Genomic DNA, 23529 nt, shown 5'->3' with positions numbered 1-23529 from the left:
CAAAGTGACCCCCAAATGCTGAGAAAGCTCAGAAACCAAATAAAGAGGCAGACAAATCCAGTTTGTCAGTATGGGATGATTTATTAGGGGGATTTAAGGACCGAAGCAGTCTTGGGCAGTGGCAAAACAGGTAGATCTTCACACCTCAACCCTCCAGACCCAGGGCTTATATCTGTGGGGAAAAAATACACGTGCTCTGGAGGGAATGTGTAGGTGGCTGAGAAATTGCTGCTGATGTTACAGTGCACCAGCATCAAGGGTTGGTTTGGAGGAAAGCTGAAACTTACAGTGAATGGTTTTTCCTACGTAAAGAGTAATGCATCAACTAGACATTTTAGAGGCATTATTGGACTTGGGGTTAGTAAGGTGGATTAGTATTTAAAGTAAAGTCACCCTTGTCCCTACAGAGTCTCTCAAAAGCCCTTAAATTCTGTTTCAGTGAGGAAGCAATACAAAATATCTGATACTCAGTTTAATACACTGATGGAAAGAAATCCTGATGAGTTTTATGAAATAGCTTGTTCTCAGGAGAAACATTGGCCACGGTTTGCTTTGGTTTCTTTTGGCTACCTCACTGCATATCCTTATTGTTTTAGGTTACATCAGTTTCTATAATGCCATCAAGGGATAAGTACAGATAACCATGACTTAGTGTTAAGGTGACTGTCCTGAGCATTAAAAGAAGTCAATAGAAATGCAAATTAATGAAAAAGGAGGTAGTTAGCTGAATAATCCCATTTCCTAGAACAGTAAATAAATACTTCTCAAACTTGAATTTGCACACTAGGAATTGTTAAAATATAGATTGTGACTCTTTAAGTCTATGGTGGGGCCTGAGAATATGCATTTCTGACAAGCTCCCAGGTGATGTTGATGATGCTAATCCAGAAATCACAAGTAATAAATGCTTGTAACTGAAACAATATGGTACAAAAAAATGTGTTAATATAAGGTCAAAGGCATCTTCCCAACTCAGGTGAATGACAGTAATAAATTATTAATATTTTGCACCCTTCCTCAGTGTTCATACAGACACATACTGAGGGTTTATTAGTTTATTTTTACCAACATAGTATCCATGACCCTATAACTTTTCCACTTAAAATATGAAAATCTTTATAAATCAGTAGATACAGAATAATTTTTTCCCAATTTATTTATACACATGGAAATTTTAAATGAATGAGAATTTCATAACTGATGGCTTGTTTTTAGCACAATCTTTTTCTTTTTTGCTTACCACTTATCTCTAAATTCTGATTTATTAATCCATTAAAAATATAGCATTTATTATTTTCTCATTTATTGTTACAAACATTTTTAATGGAAATACTATTTCTGGCTATTTAAGTGAACTTTTAAGTATCATGAGCTTTAATGGAGAATTAATTCAAAATGTCAGGTTTTAGTCTGAAACTGTCGGTTCTTGGCAAACTCATGGCCAAAGAATGACCAGACATGCCAAAGTTAGGCAAGCACAAAAATGAGGTTTATTGAGGAGAGAAAGATAGGATTATAGAGCAAGATACAGGTTTACAGAGCATGATACATACGCCACAGATGATGACCGGATGATTGTTGCAGCAGGGCAGGCAAAGGGAAGGGCAAAGAGAGCGAGCTTGGCCATGGTCTGCGTCCTATTTTATAGTGCCCAGATAGGGACCTTCCTTGTGGTTCAGAGTCACATGACCTGAGCCTTAACTATGCATGTGGCTTCTAGGTCACTTTTCAGACTTTATGATGCCCATGTGGCTTGGCCTGTGGGCTAGAGAGTCCTCTGCATTCTTTTGCAGCTGGCACACCAAGTTCTGATTGGCAGATTTGTAGGGTATTCCCTCCTCCCCAGGTATGGAGAATCAGGGTTGGGCAGGACCAAGATAGGGCAACAGCACCCACTTTTGTCCCTAAGAGACCCAGAATCCCTCACTATCTACCTAACAAAAATAAAGACACAAACTACAACAAAACAGACAATACCAATGCTGTCAAGTATGTGAAAAACAAAACTCATACACTGCTGATAAGAGTGTTAATTAGTATAACCACTTTGGGAAACCAGGCAGTATCTACTAAAGCTGAATATAAAACGCCCATGACCCATCATTGTGTACATGTGTTTGCCAAAAGACATGTACCAAAGTGTTCTTAGCAGCACTATTTATACTAGCCCTAAACTAGAAACTGCCCAGCAACAGTAGAATGAATGAGTATATTAAAGTATATCATACATGAACTCAGAGAGCAATGAGAACGAACAACTACACATGAGAATGCATCCCACAAACACGGTGTTGAAAGGACACAAGAAGTCAGTAAACACTGCATGTTTCCATTATATAGTCCAAAAAGAGGCAAAACAAGTTTGCACTGTTACAAGTTAGGATAGTGTTTACCTTTGGTGTGGGGGTGGGGTGGGTAGGGGATAGGAGGGGAAGATTGTTAGAGGGGAGGTAATATTCTGTTTCTAACATGGGGGGGCGGTATGTTCAGTGTGAAAATTCAGTGAGCTACACACTTAATGGTTGTCTACTTTTCTTTATATATCATACTTGAAGAAAAAAATACATATATAAATAAGCAAGTGACAATTTAGCCTGGCCTGTGGAATCAACTTTATGTATTGTACTGAAGAATACACATTTATTTAATGCGGTCCATCATTTGGAAGACAAGCTTGGATCATCATCATTCTTATTCAAGTCCAATTTTGGTGTAGTGGAGCTTGGGAATTGGATTTATAGGACGCAGTCCCACATGGGGAAATATTACGACCTCCCTGAGAGTCGATGTTAACTGGCAATCATAATGAGAACTCATTAGGTGCTCACAGACTTGCTGTAGAACAGACAGAATCACCATCCTCACGGAATTCAGAATTGGTCAGGATGGCCAATGTGCAAAATTAGAATGAAATGAAACTTCAGCAATACCCCAAATGGCAAAGAATTAAAAACTGCCTTTCGAAGTGAGAGTATGCCACAGAATCATACATCTCATGAAGGCGATATAGGAAAGCTATCCTTGCAATCAACAGAAGAGTTTGAGATGCTCACATTGCGTCTTAAGATTAACTTAGCAAAGCTGGCATAAGAAAACAAATGCCATAAAGAGTACCCCACCAAGAACATCGTGGTAATACTGGTGCATTATGGGACATATAGTTTCGGGCGCAGCGGGGCGTTCCCCAATCCTTAGGAATTGGCCAGGAAAAATGACTCCCTGGGAAGTGAGCCTGAGCTCAGAGCTCAGAACCTGCAGGGTGCCGGCAGGTGATGACTCGAGATCAGCCCCACACTCTCCTCGCGACCAGCCTCCGGGGCCGTTAGGGCTGGTAAGGAGGCGCGCCGCGATGGCGTCACTGTCCCGCGCCGCCGCCTTGGTTTCCCTGGCGACCGGCGTGAGCTGGACGCCCCTGGGAGGGAGATGCTGCCCAGGCTGCCGCGCCATCCCCTCCAGGCCCTGAAGCGCCGCAGTCAGGAACTGAAGCAACAGGTATGGTCAGGCTGTGCAGCAAGGGGCCTGGGCACAGCGAGGTGGCCTGGGCTCTGGGGCGAGAGAGAGGTGAAGCGTGGCTGCGCGCGCGGCGTGTTCCTCACCGCGACTCCACCCTAATCCTGGGAGCCTGCCCCCGACCGACTTATCTTCCCGAGTTGTAACGCTCCCCTACCCCGCAACATCCCAATACTAACCCCTCCTGATCCCAGCCCAACCCCCAGTCCCGGGCGAAACCTCCCAAAGGTCGGAAAGATCCTCTAAACGGCTCCTCCCGCACCGCCCTAACACCAACCTCCTGCTCCAACAGCTCGCTTAACTCACGTCATTGCTCAATCTAAACTTTTCTCAGTAACTATTTCCAGCCCAGCTCTTCGCCCAGCTCCACTCTTCCACTCTCCAAACCTCTTTCCTTTGAGCCTTCTTCCAGTGGAGACTGCTATTGCTTCCATGAACTCAAGTGAAATAGTTTTAATATGTAAGAAGAAAATTAAGATCCGACAAATGAGCAGAGGACGTGAACTAAAGAGTAAACATATAAGAAAAGTTAACTCCCAAGATAATCAAGTAATTGCAGAGTAGATAAACAATCATGACACTCAGTCCTGGAGAAGGTCTGATGAAACAAGCACTTAAATTCACTGCTCCAGTGTGTAAGGTATACCTTACGGCATTTCTGGAAAGCACCTTGACAAGATGTAGCAACTATGCATGCTCCTAGATTGGGTAATTCCATTTATAGGAGTCTGCTGTAGGTAATAATTAGAAATTGGGACAGAGATTGAACTTTAAAAGTATTCATCACGTTATTACTTAGAATAGAATAAACTGGATACAACTTGGTAAATAATGGGGAACGGATAACTTATGATGGGATATAATACTGTGATAAAAATTTTGTTAAAGAGATTTTAATGTGTTAGAGAAAATATTTGTGATAAAAATGTCAAGTTAGAAAAGGGATATAAAATGGAATATACAGTATTTCCATAAGCTTTAAAATATATAATATACATAGAAAAATATAGAAGGCAACATGCTAAAATAGTATCTCTGTGTGGTAGAATGTTGATTATTATGTTTTTCTTCATTTTTTATATTAAAATTTTTTTAATTCACTAAATGTATACTACTTTTAAAAATAAGAAATAAAAGGAGGCCAGGCGTGGTGGCTTACACCTGGAATCCTAGCACTCTGGGAGGCTGAGGTGGGAGGATAGCTCGAGGTCAGGAGTTCGAGACCAGCCTGAGCAAGAGCAAGACCCCATCTCTACTAAAAATAGAAAGAAATTAGCTGGACAGCTAAAAATATATAGAAAAAATTAGCCGGGCATGGTGACACATGCCTGTATTCCCAGCTACTCGGGAGGCTGAGGCAGAAGGATTGCTGAAGCCCAGGAGTTTGAGGTTGCTGTGAGCTAGGCTGATGCCACAGCACTCTAGCCTAGGCAACAGAGTGAGACTCTGTCTCTAAAAAAATAAAATAAAATAAGAAAAAAGGGCCATGTGCTGTGGCTCACAATTGTAATCCCAGCACTTTGGGAGGCCAAGTGGAGGATTGCTTGAGGTCAGGAGTTTGAGACCAGCCTGGGCAACATAGTGATATCCCATCTTTATAGAAAATAATAAAATTAGCTGGGCCTGGTGGTTGCGCCTGTAGTCCCAGCTGCTAGGGAGGCTGAGGCAGGAAAATAGCTTGAGCCCAAGAGTTCGAGGCAATGATTGTGAGGAGATAGAGCGAGACCTTGTCTCAAAAAAGGAAAAAAAGAAAAGAAAAAAGTAAATAGCAAATAATAGGTCATTCATCTATTTTATTTCACTTTATTAATTTTAACTTTTTAATGTGATCTATTACCAAATATTTTTCCACAAAATAAAATTATTTTATGATCTTTGGCAGATAAGAGATTTACTGATGCTCATATTCTGTCCAGCTTTAGACCCTTGTTTTAAAAGTAAGAAGGGTTTGGCAGATAAATATTTAAGTGACTCTGTATTGAAATCATAGTGATATAAAGAAAGTAAAATACTCTTCTGGTAGAAATGAAAATAAAATTTGATGGGGCAATGACTTATGCTGAGCTTTGGTAGACTCTTAATAAGATTCTTTATCTAATTTTAAATTTAGTGAGACATTAGGAGAACAGGAAAAGTCTTAGAAGTAAACTATAAAAATGATTATTAAAACAAACCACTACAAGGATTATCCAACCTGGAGAAAAATTAGCTCAGGAGCCTTTTGATACCTTGAGTACCTAGAATGGGCATTTTGATGGTATTAGCCCATTCTGCCCTGTCTCCACAGAGGACACCTGAAGCAAAAAATGGAACAGGTTTTCAATTTGATGTCCACGTAACAAGTAATCAGCAGCCCCTCTGGGTTATGCCTGTGACTGGCTCTGTCACTGGGTATGTGACTTTTGTAAATAATATTCAGATGGATGCCAAAAAGCAAGGGTAGAGAAGAAGCTAGTGAAATTTTATTTCTCTTTTTCCATCCACTTTATCTTCTCCACATAAACTGCAAAGAATAGATCAAAGAAGTGTGTCAAAGTTACCCATGGTGTTTGTAAAATGTTAATACTAAGTCAATGATCATTACACAGTCTCTTCATGTAACCAGATATCACACGTACCCCATAAATATATACAAAAATTATGTATCAATTTAAAAAAATTTTAAAAACTAAGTTAGTATAAAATTGTACATTCACTATAGTAGATACTACTCAATAATAAGAAGGAATAAACCAATGATACACACAACAATATGGAAGTATCTCCAAAATATGCTGTGTGGAAAGGTTACATAAGAGTACATATTCAGTGTACAACTATGATATATTAATATCAATTAAAAATACAAAAAAGCTATCCAAACTTTTAAAAGGAAAAAAGAGTACATACTTTATGAATCCATTTATATAAAAGTTCAAGAGCAAGAAAACCTAATTTGTGGTAGAAAAAAATCAAAACAGATTTGTCTCTGGAGGAATGGGGTAGGGATTTATTGGAAAGGGCATGAGGGAACATTCTAGGGTGATGGCAATTTTCTATATGTTGATAGGGATCTGGGTTACTCAGGTGTATGCTTTTGTGAAAACTCAACAAATGTACACTTCAGGTTTGGGCATTTTACTGTACATAAATTTTACAACAAATATTGAACTCTAGTTAGCAACACCCATAGTACATTGGGGGAAATGTGTATTGATGACTGCAATTTACTTTGAAATGCATAAAAAATAAGATGGATTGATGGATAGTTCAAATAAGTATAGTAAAATGTTAATGGTGGAATCTAGATAATGGGTATATGAGTATTCACTGTAAAAATCTTTCATCTTTGATGTTTGTTTAAAAGTGTTCATTAGAAAATATTTGAAAAAGAAGTAAAATTTTCTTTCCTAAGCCAATGTGGTATTTAACAATGTAATATTTTAAACTGTCTCCATTTGTTGTAGGTTGATAGTTTGCTTTCTGAAAGCCAACTGAAAGGAGCTCTAGAACCCAATAAAAGGCGAGATATTTACCAAAGGTAAAATATCCTAAGTTGTATAAGCTTTCCAGGAACTGCACTTATATTTCAATGAATATCATTTAAGGCATAGAAGTTGTTTGAGGCTGGCATTCTTTCCTTTCTTTCCTTTCTTCCTTCCTTTTTCTTTTTATTAATACTATTTCCAAGAAGACAATGTAATACTGGAATGGGAGATAGTATTGAGGTTAACAGTGGATTACATTTTCTAAAATGTACTTAGAAATATTTCTTACAGTTATCCATATCTATCAGGCCTAAATATTGTAATGATAAGATTAAATAAGGAATTGTAAATGTTAAGAGGGAAGACAACTTACATTCATTTTGTATTCTCTATGTGCCAAGCATTGTGCTCTGTACTCTATAAACTTTTACTTAATCTTCACAATAACACTGTGAAACACTTATTAACACAGATGAGAAAATTAAGTTACACAGTGATTAGTTAATGTCTAACATTACTTTGCCATAAGACAAAGCAGGAAGACAATAAAAGTGTTTTAAGTCAGCTGAAAAATGCAGAATTCAGTCAAGCAAGGGGAGGCACTTAAAAGCAATCTCAGAGGAGGCACAGGCTTTGGACCTTTAGAATCAGATGGAAGAATTACTTAGTGATGTGACTTGAATCTAGAAAGACCCAATCTAAACACTCTAAACCTGATAGTTGAGGGCTTGTTGCTGTTGTGACAGCAGCTATAAAAACTGCTTAGTGTGAACATCATAATGTAGGCAGAATAACCCTAGGCCCTTGCCTCAGATCCTGTACCTGGTCAGAAATCTGTCTAGAAGCAATTGGTCCTTGCTTGGAATGATGACTTTAAGTTCCTTGAGATAACAAAACTGTTCTCTAGGTGGGTGTTTTTTGTTTTGTTTTTCCTTTTTTTTTTTTTTTTTTGGATCCCTGGGAGAGTTTAAAATTAAATAGACATGATGAACTAAATTGAATTAAGCTAGTAATACATTTTAGGACATCATTAAGAATCTATGTGTTTGAGATATTTAAAGAGTTTATAACATTCAAAAGAACATGAGATTCATTCCATTAGTTTAAACAATTCATTAGAATTGTTTGGAAAAATTTTACTTAAGTCAACTATTCAAAATGCTTAAAAACAAAATAAAATATAAATGACTTTTAAAATGTCAAATGGAATTTAATTTACAATTATTAGTAGGATGGGTTGTTTAAGGAATTTAGTTCAAGTTGAATTAATCAACAATAATGAAAGAAAAGTGAAACTGATTGTACTTGCTTTACTAGATTTAAAAACAGAATAAGATTTATAGGATAAATTTGATGTTCCAGGGAAAACTAGGTTGTTATGTTTTATTTTAATAGACTAATAATTATTTTTAAGTCCAAGTAACCATAAATAGTCTTCTCTGTGCATAAAAAGATCCCTTCACTGTCATTTAACAACTCATGTTGATATTTGCATGTCTGAAAATATCATTTTGCCCTGATTAATAGTTAGCTGGGTATAGAATTTAAAATAATTTCTACTTAAACCTTTTAAGACAGTGTTCTGTTTTCTTTGTATGCAGTGATGCTGATAAGTCTGATTATCAATTCTGGACTTTTCAGCCTTAGTGTTTTAAAACGTCATCACAGTATATTTAGGTGTCATTTTTATCTGTTTAATACTCAGTGGGTCTTTTCAGTTTGAAAAATCCTGTCTCTCATGAGCTCTGGGAGGTTTTATTCTACAAAAAGATAATTTCTGTATTTCCATTTGTCTGTTTCTTCCTGAAACACCTTATAGTTGCTCTACTATTGGCTAGTTATGTGAACTTGGACACTTTTTAGAACTTTACTTTCAACTGGAGTGAGGGTTGTTAGGAGGCTTAAAATGAAGTGATGCTTGTAAACTGCTTAACATTATGGTTGGCACACAATAATTTTAGCTGTTATTATCATTAGTTGGGTCTCTGTGGCTAGTTCCTAGGTTTATGGAATTTTAGAGCTGGAGAAGCATTTTAAAGGCCAGTGTTCTTCCTTATTTTAGAGATAGGAAACATGCCCAGAGTCACTGAAGGTTTCTGAGCCTTGGTTATCATGTCTGTGTACCTGCCAGCTTGGCTGTGAAGATCATCTGAGCTAAGGGGTGGGGAAGCATTTACATGTGAATTTTTTTAACATTGCTCACTCAATAGCTAATTGCCTTGCCTACTCAAAAACTGTGAATGATTTTCCAAAATAGCTTTCTGGTTCTGACGATGGAAAAATCAATATATTTTCTTTCTTTTTGAAAAAATTTAGATGTATCCAGTTAAAACAGGCAATAGATGAAAATAAAAACGCTCTTCAAAAATTAAACAAAGTAAGTATTATGGTTAATCATATTATTTAAAAAAATCTTTTTATACAAGTATTTTCATTAAGTGGAAATTAATTCAAGTTGGTAAGTTCCTGGGTTTGCATTAGTGATAAAGTCTATTCACAGTCAGTGCTGACTTGCCCAACAGGCTTGCTAAATTTGTGCTTCAGAGCAAAAATGCCAGGGCTCTAAATACTGAGAAAGTTCAGTTTTGATGAACTCATCCACTATTGAGGACTCAAACAATCCTGGAAGGAGCTAGTTTTACTTTTACACTTTGTAAGTTTTATGTTTTACAGTTTAGAATTGTTTTAAAATTCATTGTGGGGAAGAATACATAATCTGACCCTGAGGGTAAGTGGTAAAGAAGCCTCCTGTATCATACACAGGACAGCTTTGATATCAGTGACTCTGCAGAAATAGGAGGAAAGACAATGTACCCTCGACAATCCCTTCAGGTTCTTTTTTTTTTCCCCCTCATGATCCTGGCCTTCACCTAGGTGTCCAGGGCCCAAGAGCCATGGAGCATTTAAAGTGGAAGACACTTGAAAGTCAGCTCCCTGCCCATGTATTAATCCTCTTTACTGCATCTGAGACACATGGTCATTAAGCATCTCTTCTGAATTTCTCCAGTGACACAAGACTTTTCAACTTAGTGGGCAGACCGACCCTACGTTTGAAAACCTGATTATTCCTGTTTTACTAATGAAACTGAGGTTCTCAGTGATGAACAACCATATCTCTCTTGTCAATAAGTGGCAAAAGGTGGGATTGGCACCTGTCTTCTTGTCTCTAAAGCCAATATCCTGTTAGAAACTATCCCTTACTGTCTATGGAAGGTCTCCAATACTTAACAAGAAAACAAAACAACTAGTATAATTTTATTTTTTACTTGGTTTGCATTCTAATTCAGTAGTCTATATTTCCTTTAAATCTTATTTCCCTATGGTAAGTATAATCTCACAATGACATTTACTTGGTCTTTTAGCACTTATTAGAATTTTTGTTGTTATTCTTTTAAAATAAATATAATAGGAAACTGAAATTAATTTTTCAGTGAAATAGATCTATATTCTGTCATAGGCTGATGAACTTGCACCTGTTGGGAACTATAATGAGAGAAAAAAAGAGGAACATAATCTTTTGGAAAAGCTTACCCACCAGCTACAGGAACTTGCTGTCACCATAAGTAAAGAGGATACAACTGAGTATGCTTCCTTTCTTCCTTTCTTTTTTTCTTTTTTAAAAGATACTATGTCACCAATGGTTTTAATGTTTTGCCTCAAAATAAGGACATATAACAGCATAGATATAAACAAATGACACTAATAGTATAATCTGTCAACATTTATTTATTGTGTCTAATACAATGTGTTCAACCCCATGAAAGATGTAAAGAAGTGTAAGCGGTAGTTTCTGCCCGCAGGTAATTTATAATTTAGTTGGGAAAACAAAACAGAGATCTGAAAAGCTAAATAAACAAATGTTAGAAAATAGGGATGATTCCTTTAATGTCAGTGTTGATAGGTAAAAGGACAATGATTTGGATTACCTACTTGTATAGTTCCCCCTTTGATAAATATTCTTTAAAGATTTGAAGCAGAAACATGCATTGTTTTTTCTGTTGGAGTGAATGCTAATAATAGCTTCTGAAAATTACAAAGAAGACTTGCCGATACAGATTGAGTATCCTTTATCCAAAATGCTTGGAACCAGAATGTTTTGGATTTTGGATTTTTTCACATTTTGGAATATTTGCATTATATTCACTGGTTGAGCATCCCAAATCCAAAAACCTGAAATTCAAAATGCTCCAATGAGCATTTCCTTTAACCATCATGTGGTGCTCAAAAGTTTTGCATTTTTGGAGCACTACGGAGCATTTCAGGTTTTTGATTTTTGGATTAGGTATACTCACCTTGTATGAACAAATCCAATTTATGGAAAGCAAAAGAAAAAAGTTAATTATTCAGAGTCTTAAAATATTCTTCCCCAAATTTTATACTGTAAAAGAACGCTTAAAGGATGTAGATGCAAGGATTCTGAAATGTCTACTGATTTCCAGTATTGAGAATGACAGAGTAGCTGGTATTGGACTTACTGTGCCATCATAAGTAACTATAAAGTCTGGACAAAATATACAAAACAGCTGTTGAACAACACTGCATATCAACCAAGCAGGGCTGATATTCTTGATAAAGGGAGACACATGAAGCGAGTCCTACATTCACACAGACTTTCTCCCTGGGGATAAATTATGGGCTATGATATAGGAAAGTGGATCCTAAGCAGGGAACAGCAGTCTTCCTGGACTGAAGAGTCAGAGATCACACTTTGAAGCTGCTAGGTCCACTGGGACTTGTGGAGCAAGGCGCCATAGAGAGAAGGAAGTTGCAGAGAGATAACTCCAGAAATTTGAAGGGTCTCCGAAAATATATAGGGCGTGATTCTGGAAGGCATGGCTGAAAGTGCTTGCTGGGAGACTGAGAGCCTCACAGATTCTGGATGTCACACAGTCCTGGAAAAACACTGGAGTTTGTACCTAGCTAGAATAAGGAGACCTTGGGGAGTGCTTCAGGCATTTAGTGGAAATCATAGAAGGCCCATGCCCTAGGATTAAAGAAAACACCCGAGAGTAATGACAATGATCTAGGAATAAAGACAAAACTGAAGTAGAACTTTTCCAACAAAGCCTGAAAGCAGACCTAAACAGGAACAAGATAATTTAACTGTGTAACATAAAAAAATTCAAAACTTTTTAGAGGAAAGTAACATAATCCAAAGTCTCTAAATCTGTAGAATGATGTGTCCATCACAATATCCTGTAATTTAAAAAATTATTAGAAATGGAAAAAAGGCCCCAATGTACTTGGCCACCGAGGCAAGATGGTGGATTACAACATGTAGGACCACATAAAGGTGTCTGACAATGAGGATAAGATGCACTCCAACACTGACACTGCCAGCCTCTTCTGCTGCCAGCACCAGGCCCAGGTGGAGCATATGGAGCAGTTCCACAAGGAGAAGGAGGAACTGGACAGGGGCTGCCGCGAGTGCAAGCATAAGGTGGCCGAGCACCAGCAGAAGACAAGGCCACAAGGCAGAGCTGGAATGGCAACAGGCCGAGGCGCAGCAGCAACGGCAGAAGGAGGAGCAGAGCTGCGAGCAGAAGCTGGAGGACATGGACAAGGAGCAGATCATGCCCTGGAATGTGGACACGCTCAGCAAAGATGGCTGCAGCAAGAGCATGATCAATACAAACCAAAGCCTGAGAAGGCAGAGGAGGCCTCAGAGGAGGTGAGGGAGCAGAAATACAAGACGTTTGTGAAAAAGTACGAGAAACAGATGAAACACTTTGACATGCTCTGCCACTGGGACAACAGCCAAAAGTACCTGTCAGACAATGGCCACCTAGCATATGAGATAGCCAATTCCCTGGACATCTGGTGCACTGGCCTAGAGGTGGAGTAGAAATGTGTGTGCACTCATGGAGCAGGTGGCCCACCAGACTGTGGGCACGCAGTTCATCCTGGAGCTGGCCAAGAGCCTGAAGGTGGCCCCCCCATGCCTGCTTCCCGCAGTTCTTCCCTAAGATCCAGCTGGCTGACTGCCGGTACATAGAGGGCTTCAATGATGAAGTGGATGCCTTCATGGAGCGAGTGCGGGGCCACGCCGGGCTGCGAATGGAGAAGGCCATGAAGGAGTACAAAGAGGAAGAGAGCAAGAAGCTGCTGGACTCCGGCAGCCTGGGCCCAGTCGAGGTCAACGTGTCCCTCCCTGAGGAACTCCAGAAGTGCTCCAATGTGAAGGACGTACAGATGCTCCAAGATGCCATCAGCTAGATGGGCCCCACCGATGCGAAGTACCACATGCAGTGCTGCATCGACTCCGACCTCTGGGTCCCCAGCTGCAAGTCCAGCAAGGCCAAGGAGGAGGAGGAGGTGGTACCGGAAACCCGCTTCTGGAAGCCATCCCCACACCAGGTGAAGGATATCAGTGCGTAAACCGTCTTAGCTGCCACCGCCACCTGCCTGAGGCCCTTGTGCTCCCCTTTTCAGAAAACAAAAATAAACACCATCTCCCCAGCTCCTGGCTTCCTCCACTTTTGCTGCTCCCCCTAGCCCAGGGGGCCTGCTCAGTCCCTCTTCCTCTGCCCCTGCTCCCCAGCATTCATCCAAGTCTCTTATTTTGAGTGAAGGGGCTTCACTGCCTGCAGCCCCCGCCTCTGCCCCCCATCAGCATTATGCCAACGCCAGGGGTCAAGGGAGGGGCAGAAGTCACCAGGCTGGTCCATGAGGTGGGGGGTGGAGGGTGAGGGTAGGGTCCCCAGCCGAGGGGCCTACTCTGGTCACTGTGGGCTCTGTTTTCACTGTTCATCTGCTGTCTGAGTCTTCTATTTGGTGAGCAGCAATGATCTTCCAATAAAGGATTTCAGATGTAAAAAAATAACTAAAAAATTTAAAAAAAAAAAAAAGCCAGAAATGTGAAAAAGCAGGGGAAATACATGATTGATAAGCCATAAGACAGTCAATAAAAGAGCCAGATCTGATCCAGATAGTGGAGTTAGCTGACAAGGACTTCTGAATAATATGACTAATATGTTAAGGAAAATAGGAGAAAAGATGGATGAAATGGGGAAAAAAAGGTGAAATATTTTAAGAGAATTCAAATGTAGAAAAATAATCAAATAAAGATTCTTTAACTGAAAAATATATTTGATGAAATAATGGCTGAGAACTTCCAAAATCTGATTGAATCTATAGATTTGAAAAGCTGGCAAATGTCTTATAATCAAGAGAAAAAAATAATCAGAACCTCAGAAATATGAGAATTAGGAAATAAATATAAAATAACAATTTTTAATGTTAAAGAATTTACAGGAAAAGATGGACAGATTGGATGAATAGAGAGGAATCTTAGAGAAATGGAAACTAATAAAGAGAAAAATGAAACTTCTGGGACTAAAAAATAAAATATGTGAAATTTTAAAAATTATTGGATGGTTTAACAGAAGACTGGATATAACAGAAGAAGGTATCAGTGAACCCAAAGACAGACTGAAAATTTTTCAAATGGATATACAAAAAGGAAAAAAGAATGCAAAGAACACAACAGAATGTAAGAGAGATGTGGGACATGGCTAAAAGTTACCACATACCTGTAACTGAAGTCTTAGAAGGAGAGGAAAGAAAGAATAGAACCCAAGAAATATTTAAAGAGATAATGACTGAAAACATTTAAAATTGAAATTTTAAAGAGATATCTATCAATCTACTGATCCAAGAATCTCAGGGAACCCCAAACAGAATAAATACAAAGAAAACCACACACAGATACATCATAGTCAAACTGCTGAAAACCAAAGATAAATAGAAAATCGTAAAGCAGTCAGGGAGAAAAAGGAAACATTATGTACAGAGAGCTGACATAATTACAGTTGATGTCTTATTAGAAAAAATACAGGGCAGAAGACAATGCAGTAACATCCTGAAAATGTTAGAGGAAAAAAAAATTCAACCAGAATTCTGTATCCAGCAAAAGTAGCATAAGTATCAAAAATTAAAGTGAAATAAAAACATTTCCAAACAAACAGAAGCTGAGGAAAATTTGTCAGCCAATCTGCAGTATAAGAAATGCTAGACCGGGCGCGGTGGCTCATGCCTGTAATCCTAGCACTCTGGGAGGCCGAGGCAGGCGGATCATTTGAGCTCAGGAGTTTGAGCTCAGCCTGAGCAAGAGCGAGGCCCCATCTCCACTGAAAAAAAAAAAATTAGAAAGAAATTAGCTGGACAACTTAAAATGTATAGAAAAAATTAGCTTGGCATGGTGGCACATACCTGTATTCCCAGCTACTTGGGAGGGTGAGGCAGGAAGATCCCCTGAGCCCAGGAGTTTGAGGTTGCTGTGAGCTAGGCTGATGCCACTGCACTCTACCAGGGCAACAGAGTGAGACTCTGTCTCAAAAAAAAAAAAAAAAAAAGAAAGAAAGAAAGAAATGCTAAAGGAAGTTCTTTAGGCTAGAAGGAATAACCCCACATGGAAACTTCTCTGCAAGAAGAAGTGAACAACACTGGTATGTGAGGATATATAAAAGCCTATTTTTTAAAATTTTCTACATGTCTTTTAAAAAGACACTTGATTGTGTAAAGCAAAAGATACATTTGGGGATTTATAATATATAGTTGATTCTCATTATTTGCAGTAGTTATGTTCTGTAAAGTTGTCACAAACATTGGATTATTGAATACTAACCATTGCTCTAGGGAAAATACAGACTTAGGTTCCTATAAGCCTCTGGTCATAATGTTTTCATCAGTTGAGTAGTACACAACTTTGTTTTATGGGTATTTCTGTTTAAAGACACCTTATATAATATGTATTATTGCTTAATAGACATTGAACTCTCAGCCAATGGTACTATAATTCATTTATGAACAAGTCTTATCTAACACATGTATTTTCTCCGTAAAGCCCATCACAACATTCTTGTGCTTAGGAACACTACACAGCACTTCAGCATTATGTTTGCGAGCCATCTGAAACAGCAGAATCCCCAACAAAAAGCACAAAAGTACAGAAATTGTAAACTAAATACACTGCAAAAAGGACACTTGTTTACTGTATGAGAGCTGAAAAGAAAGGCAGAATGTCACCATATTCACCTTCAGTTGAGAATGTGTACATCAGGCAGCTCAAATTTTTCATTGTTTTGTGCATATCCACAAATGACCACAAAAGCATTGCAAGTATTAATTAGGGAGTTGCAAGTAAATTTTAGTGAGCAGATGAATTCACAAATACAGAATCTGCAAACAATGAGCATTGACCATATGTAGAAGTAAAATATGTGACAATAGTACAAAGGGCTGACTGGGTAAATGGAATTATATTATCTTAAAATTCTTTTATTTTAGGTGAAATGTTACATAGATTTAAATTAGACTGTGGTAAGTTAGGGATGCATATTGGAATACCTAGAACAATCACTAACAAAATAATACAAAGAAGTATAGCCAGTAAAATGGAGTACTCAAAATGACTTAATTAACCCATAAAAAGGCAAAAAAAGGGGAAACAAAATAACAGATGAGACAAATAGAAACTTAATAGCAACATGGTTTGAATGCAGCCATTTGGATAGTTACATTAAATGTAAATGGAATAACACTCCAATTGAAAGAAAGAGATTGTCAGATTGGATTTTTTAAAAGCCCAAATATGTACTGTTTAGAAAAAGTACACTTTAGTATAAAATTGTAGACAGGTTGAAAGTAAAAGACTGGAAAAAGGCCTTCCATACAATTATAAATAAGACAAAAATGGTGCAGTTATATTAATATTAGATATTTAAGGCCAGAAGTAATTTACTATATAAGGAAGGAAATTTCATAATGCTAAAAGGGTCATTTCAGTAGGAAAAAAATCATCCTAAATGTTTTTGCATCTAATAACATAGGTTCAGATGTATAAGCAAAAGTTGCCAGAACTAAAGGAGAGCTAAATAATCCATAATCCTTAATCACTTAGACCTAATACATATACAGTCATGCATTGCTTAATGATGGGGATACATCCTGAGAAATTCTTTAGGTGATTTCATCCTTGTACGAACATCACAGAGTATACCTACACATACCTAGATGGTATAGCCTACTACACACCTAGGATATGTGGTATAGCAAACCTATAGAGCATGTTACGGTACTGAATGCTATAGGCAACTGTAACACAATGGTGTAAGTATGTGTGTACCTAAACATAGAAAAAGTACAGTAAAAATATGGTATTATAATCTTATGGGACCACCATTATATATGTTGCTGTCATTGACTAATACATCATTATGTGACTCATGAATGTGGTATATATGTAGAAGACTGCAGTCAATTACATAATACACATTCTTTTCAAGTGCCATGTAACATTAACCAAAATGAACCACATTGGACCATAAACAATTTTCAACCAGTCTTAAAGGACTGAAATCATGTAGTATATATTCTTTGATGACTTGGAATTACATTAAAACTCAATGACAGAAAAATAGGGAGAAATCACTAAATGTTTGGAAATTGTCTCACACTTCTATATTACCCATAGGCCAGAGAAAATATTATAATAGCAATTAGAAAATATTTTGAATGATAATAAATTGTGACTATGGGTTGCAGCCAAAGTAGTGCTTAGAGGGAAATTTATAGCTTTAAATGCATAGTTTGAAAAAAACTGAAAATCAATTATTGACATTTTCCACTCCTTCCTCACACTCAGTTTCTCCAGTCACATATTGTTAGCTAGGTGATAGAAACTATCAGCTGGATAATACTTCCCCTTATTTCTTTTATTTGCCAACTCCAAATATGGGACAGTTCTGTATATAGAAGTTATACTTGGTCGGTTCTTGTATGTTATTTCCAGTGATTCTAATCACAGAAATGTTTTCATCAGAGTTGGGGCACTTTCTGAAAGAGAGGAATGTGACCAGTCTGTTGAGGAAGATGAAGAAGAAAGTGAAACTGAAGAAAGTGAAGAAAGTGGGGAGGAAGATTCAGAAGAGGAAGAGGAAGAGAAGCAGGAAAGTGAATCTCACAAACAGGCAACAAATAAAGAATACATTTCAATTGGAGATTTTACTGCTCAGCAAGCTGGAGACCTTACATTTAAGGTAGGTAGGCTAAGACTGGAAACTAATCTAAGGATAAATGTGCATACCTAAGAGAATAAGAAAACTCTTCCTGTACATCTGTATTCCATATTCCTGAAATCAAGTTTTGTGAGATTCCATCTTTTTAAATAAAATAAGTAATTATGATTTACAAGCAGTAGTAATATGAGATTCTGTTATTAAAGTTAGCTCTTCTAAATGTATTTGAAAGTAGCTTTAATGTTGGTAAATTCCTCATTTCAGGGTAAAATTTTATAATTCCTTTTTGAATGTCCTATGTATAAATTTATTCAGGTGAGTTAGGCAATGTATAATACATAGATGGAGATAGAAGGGAATACTTTCTGCTGTTATGCAGCAGATCTTTGCATTAACTTGGATGTGAAAGGGCCTTGCACGCATGCTAGCTTGGCCTGGGCATAAATAAATGGCAGGTGGGATGAAGGAACAAAGTTGTGGTTTTTAAATGGATTTGAGACTGTGCTTTCTGCTAGAGAAATGAACAAAGAAATTTTAATGAATATATGAATCTCAATCCTTATATTTATTAAAACTTCAAAGTTTAGTAATGGATTAATGATAAAATACACAAAAATATTATACAACTAGTTATATGGTTTAATTTATAGATTTTCTTTTCAAATTTCCTGGAAAATGCCAGCAATATTAGACAATAATGTGTATTTTAAGAAAATCTTTGCTTTTGAATGTCCTTAGCAGTGGAAATTATTTGTTCTTAAAAATGGATTATATTTTTATAAATGGTTCAGTGTTATTCAAAATATATCTGGTGAGTTAGGTGGGTAATTAATTATATCCAGTAAATACTGTTTTTGCTTCAAAATAGGATTTAACTTTAATCGAATTGATTTTCTTTGGGAATTTATATGCTGCTCTGAAAGATATCTTTCCAGATAGATTAAAAAATTCAAAAATGTTGTACACAGTAATCAAATTGCTGGGATAAGTATGGGGCCCTAAAAATGATTGTGAAAAATGATTTCCATTTGAATATATGGTTCCAATATATATTAGGTAAACAAAAACAATGATTCATTATAGTCACATTTAGGGTCACAGGTTTAGGGTTAGGGTGGCAGGGAATCTTTTGATAAAAATTAGGATAAATAGTGGATTATGAAAAGACTATACCTTTTTTCCAGCATATATTTTGAAGCATTAACAATGAAATATACTCATGATTACTGAATTTAAAAAAATTTTTTTTTACTTTTTGTTTTGTTTTAAGAAAGGGGAAATTCTCCTTATAATTGAAAAAAACCCTGATGGTTGGTGGATAGCTAAAGATGCCAAAGGAAATGAAGGTCTTGTTCCCAGAACCTATCTGGAGGTTAGTTTGTTGTTTATGCTTTCCTTTTCTTTCAAAACTTTTTTTTCATTATTTTTTATTTGTTATATAGTTTATTTTTTATTTTTCTATTTATTTATTTTTAACATAAATTTTATTGTGTGTATTTGAGGTATGAAACATGATGTTATGGGACTCATATAGATAGTACAGTGGTTACTATGGGTGAAGCAAATTAACATATTCATCATCTCACATGGCATTTTTATATGACAAGAGCATCTAAAATCTACTCACTTAGCCAAAATCCTGGATACAATATAATATTATTAACTGTATTCCTCATGTCATACACTAGATCTCTAGGCTTGTTCATCCTACATGTCTGCTACTTTATCCTTTCACCTACATCTCCTCATTTCCTCCCTTCTCCCTAGCCCCTGATAACCATTATTTTATTCTCTCTGTCTCTATATTTGACTTTTTTTTTTACATTCCCCATGCAAGTGAGATTATGTTAATACCCTACTTTTCTTTCTGTGTCTGGCTTATTTCACTTAGTATAATGTCCTCCAGATTCACCCATACTATGGCAAATGGCAGGATCTTCTTTTTTACAGCTGATAATATTCCATTGTATGTATATATCCCATAGTTTCCTTATTCATTCATCTGTCCACAGACACTCAGGTTGTTTTCGTTTCATATCTTGGCCATTGTGAATAATGCTGCAATGAACATGGGAGTGCAGATATCTTTATGAGGTGGTGATGATTTCATTTACTTCGGTTATATACCAGACGAGGGATTGCTAGGTCATATGGTAGTTCTATTTTTAATTTCTTTAGGAACTTTCATACCGTTTTCCATAATGGTTGTACCTTGTAATATACTCTATATACAATTTGCTGTAGTCTTTGATCAACTGACTAGTGAATAATTTGAGATACAGACTTTGCTTTAATTTTAGAGGGGCGGGGCATGGAAAAAACATTGTGTATTGATGGTCCTGGGGGCCTGTGAAGTACTCTTATGCATGTGAGCCCTAGGAGAGGTTGTCTCACAGTGAAGATGCTTTGTGGGTTAATGCTGGTCATAACAACTAATAGGTGTCTGTTGTTTATTGTAAAATATAACCACAGTTAACTTTGTGTTAGCTTCCACAAACATATGACTCTCTTCCTAAAATGTGAACATACTATACATGCAAATTTGTAGTCTATTTTTTCTTATTTTATGATATAAGTATGGTTATTTTCTGTACCAAGAAATGTAGATATCTGTCTGGATCAGCACTGTGCAATAGAAATATAATACAAACCATACATGCAATTTAAAATTTTCCTGTAACCACATTGAGAGGTCTTTTTTCTGATACCACTTCTGACACCAAGTGCATAGTTTTGCTCTGACACCAAATAGGTGTCATTTTCCACATCAGTTCTCGAACACCAGCCAGGTATACAACAGTTCAATTCAATTCTGACACTAACTCCTGGAGTTAGCACAGACCCCAAAAGTTAAAGTGCAATCTCACAAGACTGCCCCCACTTCAGATGCTAGTCACAAGTGCCACTAGTACTTCTGACTGGCTACAAATTCAGGAATTTCTACCAACCCTCCTCAGGGGTTCAGTAATTCACTAGGATAACTCACAGAACTCAGGAAAACACTTTACTTGCATTTACCAATTTATTATAAAGGATACAACTCAGGAACAGCCAAATGGAAGAGAAAAATAAGGCCAGGTATTGGTGGGGGGTGGCTTGCATGCTCTTTCTGGGCATGCCACCTTCTTAGCACTTCGATGTATTTACCAACCTAGAAGCTCTCCAAACCCCATCATTTAGGGGTTTTATGGAGGTTTTATTATTGCATTAACTAAATAATTGGCCATTGGTGATTAACTGAATCTCCAGGTCCTCTCCCATACCCAAAGGTTGGAAGGTGGGGCTGAAAGTTCCAACCTCTAATCCCAAGGTTGGTTCTTCTGGCAACCAGTCCCCTTCCTGAAGCTATCTAGGGGCCCACCTGGACTTGCCTCATTAGCATAAACTCTGGAGTGGTTGAAGGGGAGTCGTTATGAATAAGAAAACACACTCCTATCACTCAGGAAATTCCAAGGGGTTAGGAGCTCTGTGCCAGAAACCAGGGACAATAAAATTTTTATTATACATTTTATAAAAAAGTAGAAAGAAACAGGTAGAATTATTTTTAATAATACATTTATATTATCCAATCTATCAAAAATATCATTTCAACATATAATCAGTATTTTAAAATATTGAGCAGTTTTACTTTCTTTTTTTATATTAAGTTCAAAATCCAATGTGTATTTTACATTTACAGCGCATCTCAATTTGGACTAATTTTAAGAGCTCACTAGCCATATGAGGCAAAGGGCTACTGTATTGCACACGAGAGCTCTAGATTCCAGTTTCATTTAGATGGACGTTTGGCTAGTTTCCAACCTATGATTACTGTCAATTATGTTGCAAAGAAGATAGGATTAGCTTCCCCTATGAGTTACAGAAGATCCTAAAAAAAGTGACTTAAATAAGGTAAAAGCACATTTCTCTCAAGCATGGAAGAAGTGTGGAGAAAGACAATTGAGGATTGGGCAAGGCCCTATCTAATATTTCACTCTGTAGTTAGATGTGAAGCTTCCGGTCCTAGAGTTACCTCTTTAGTTTTAAGTTGGCTACTAGATCTACTTAATGATTCTAAGCCCCAAAAAGGGAAAGGGGAAGAAGGAATCAAAAGACATGAGCTGCTACCTTTTTACGAAGATTTCCTGGAAGTTACAGAAGAAACTTTTAATTATAGCCTATTGACCAGCATTTAGTTCCCTGGCAACACCTAGCTGCAAGGAAGACTTGGAATATGTAGTCTTTTAGCTGGCTTATTGCTAAAACCAGGAATCTTGTTAGAAAAGAAGAGGTGGAGAATAGGTTGTAGCCAATCAGCAACCTCTCTTGTGATCAATCTGCACATATATCTTTGTAGACCTGCCAATTATTCCCCTTAGATAAATTCCTAGATGTCCATCACTGGTTGAAAGGGTTTACATCTTTATATTCTGATTTACCAGTCTGCCCCTTAGAAAAGTTATGCCAAGTTATACTCCTACCCCAAACATCTGGGAGTGCTTGCTTCCCCACATATTTGCCAATGATGGCTCTTATCAATTTTTTAATATTTTGCCAACACAACCAGCAAAAAAAGTGTCATTATTTTTATTTGCATTTATTGTATTCCTAATGAGGTTGAGCAGCATTTCATATGTTTTATGACCATTTTTGTCATCTTTGTGAATTACCTTTTCAGTTCTTTTGGCCATTTTTTTAAAGGGATTTTAAAAAATCTTTTTCTTAATGATTTATAAGAATTTTCATAATACTTTAATAATAAAGATAATAACCCTTAGAAATTTATGTTAGATATTTTCTTTGTTGACTTTCAGCCATGTTTATTTTTAATGTAGCTAAATCTGTCAATGTTTCCACTTGCAATTTTTGATTATCCTATCATAATTGGAAAGGGCTTTCCCCATCTCAAGATTATTTTCTTCTAATGCTTTTATATTTCTATTATTTCTATCTTTACTTCTTTTTTCGTTTGAAAAAATTCTCCATTTGGAATTTATTTTTGATTAGTCCTACTATCTCAATTCTTGTAATTTTTTCAAATAGTGAAGTTACCAACCATGTGTTGAAAATTTTTCCCCACTGATTTTTAAGCCCATCATATACTAAATTCCTATCTATGCTTGAGTCTTTTTGAAATTACCGATTAATTTTTGTATTAGTTAAAAAGCATATATTTCAATGATTTTTCAGCTGTATAATAAAGAAGAAGGAGGCCAAGAGTCAAGTGAAGAGGGCACTGAAGAAGATGTTGAGGTAGTGGATGAAACAGCAGATGGAGCAGAAGTTAAGCAAAGGTACAGAGGTGTGACAGGATGTCAACATAGGTGTAGGAAACTATTTTTTTTCTATTATAAATAATTCAAGAATTTCTTAAAATGGAGACAGCTTGTACCTTGAGAGCTTTTCATGTTGTTTGCTTAAATATCATTCTTACTTTAATTTTGTAATTATTTTTAGTGTATTTAGTTCCATATTGGTTTCATCTAAAGACTATTAGATTTTCAAAACTTACTGACAATTACATACATGTTCTTTGATAAATGAAGCTCCCTAAT

The 23529-nt window shown here is 36.9% G+C and overlaps 1 protein-coding gene and 1 pseudogene across 1 annotated transcript in view; both read left to right on the top strand.

The window, feature by feature from the left end:
• Positions 1–3423: 3423 nt before the first annotated feature.
• Positions 3424–23529, top strand: part of NPHP1 (nephrocystin 1) — a 56027-nt gene continuing 35921 nt past the window's right edge. The window contains exons 1-7 of the mRNA XM_069494599.1: positions 3424–3492; positions 6957–7030; positions 9294–9354; positions 10435–10559; positions 17800–18016; positions 19266–19367; positions 23165–23268. Coding sequence (XP_069350700.1) covers positions 3424–3492; positions 6957–7030; positions 9294–9354; positions 10435–10559; positions 17800–18016; positions 19266–19367; positions 23165–23268 — 752 coding nt within the window. The remainder of the gene's footprint in view (positions 3493–6956; positions 7031–9293; positions 9355–10434; positions 10560–17799; positions 18017–19265; positions 19368–23164; positions 23269–23529) is intronic.
• Positions 12238–13543, top strand: LOC138400056 (hsp90 co-chaperone Cdc37 pseudogene; annotated as a pseudogene).

Source organism: Eulemur rufifrons, chromosome 19 (genome assembly GCF_041146395.1).
Source record: "Eulemur rufifrons isolate Redbay chromosome 19, OSU_ERuf_1, whole genome shotgun sequence".
Taxonomy (NCBI): Eukaryota; Metazoa; Chordata; class Mammalia; order Primates; family Lemuridae; genus Eulemur; species Eulemur rufifrons.
The sequence above is the reverse complement of the archived record's forward strand: the minus strand, read 5'-3'. Positions and strand labels throughout refer to the sequence as shown.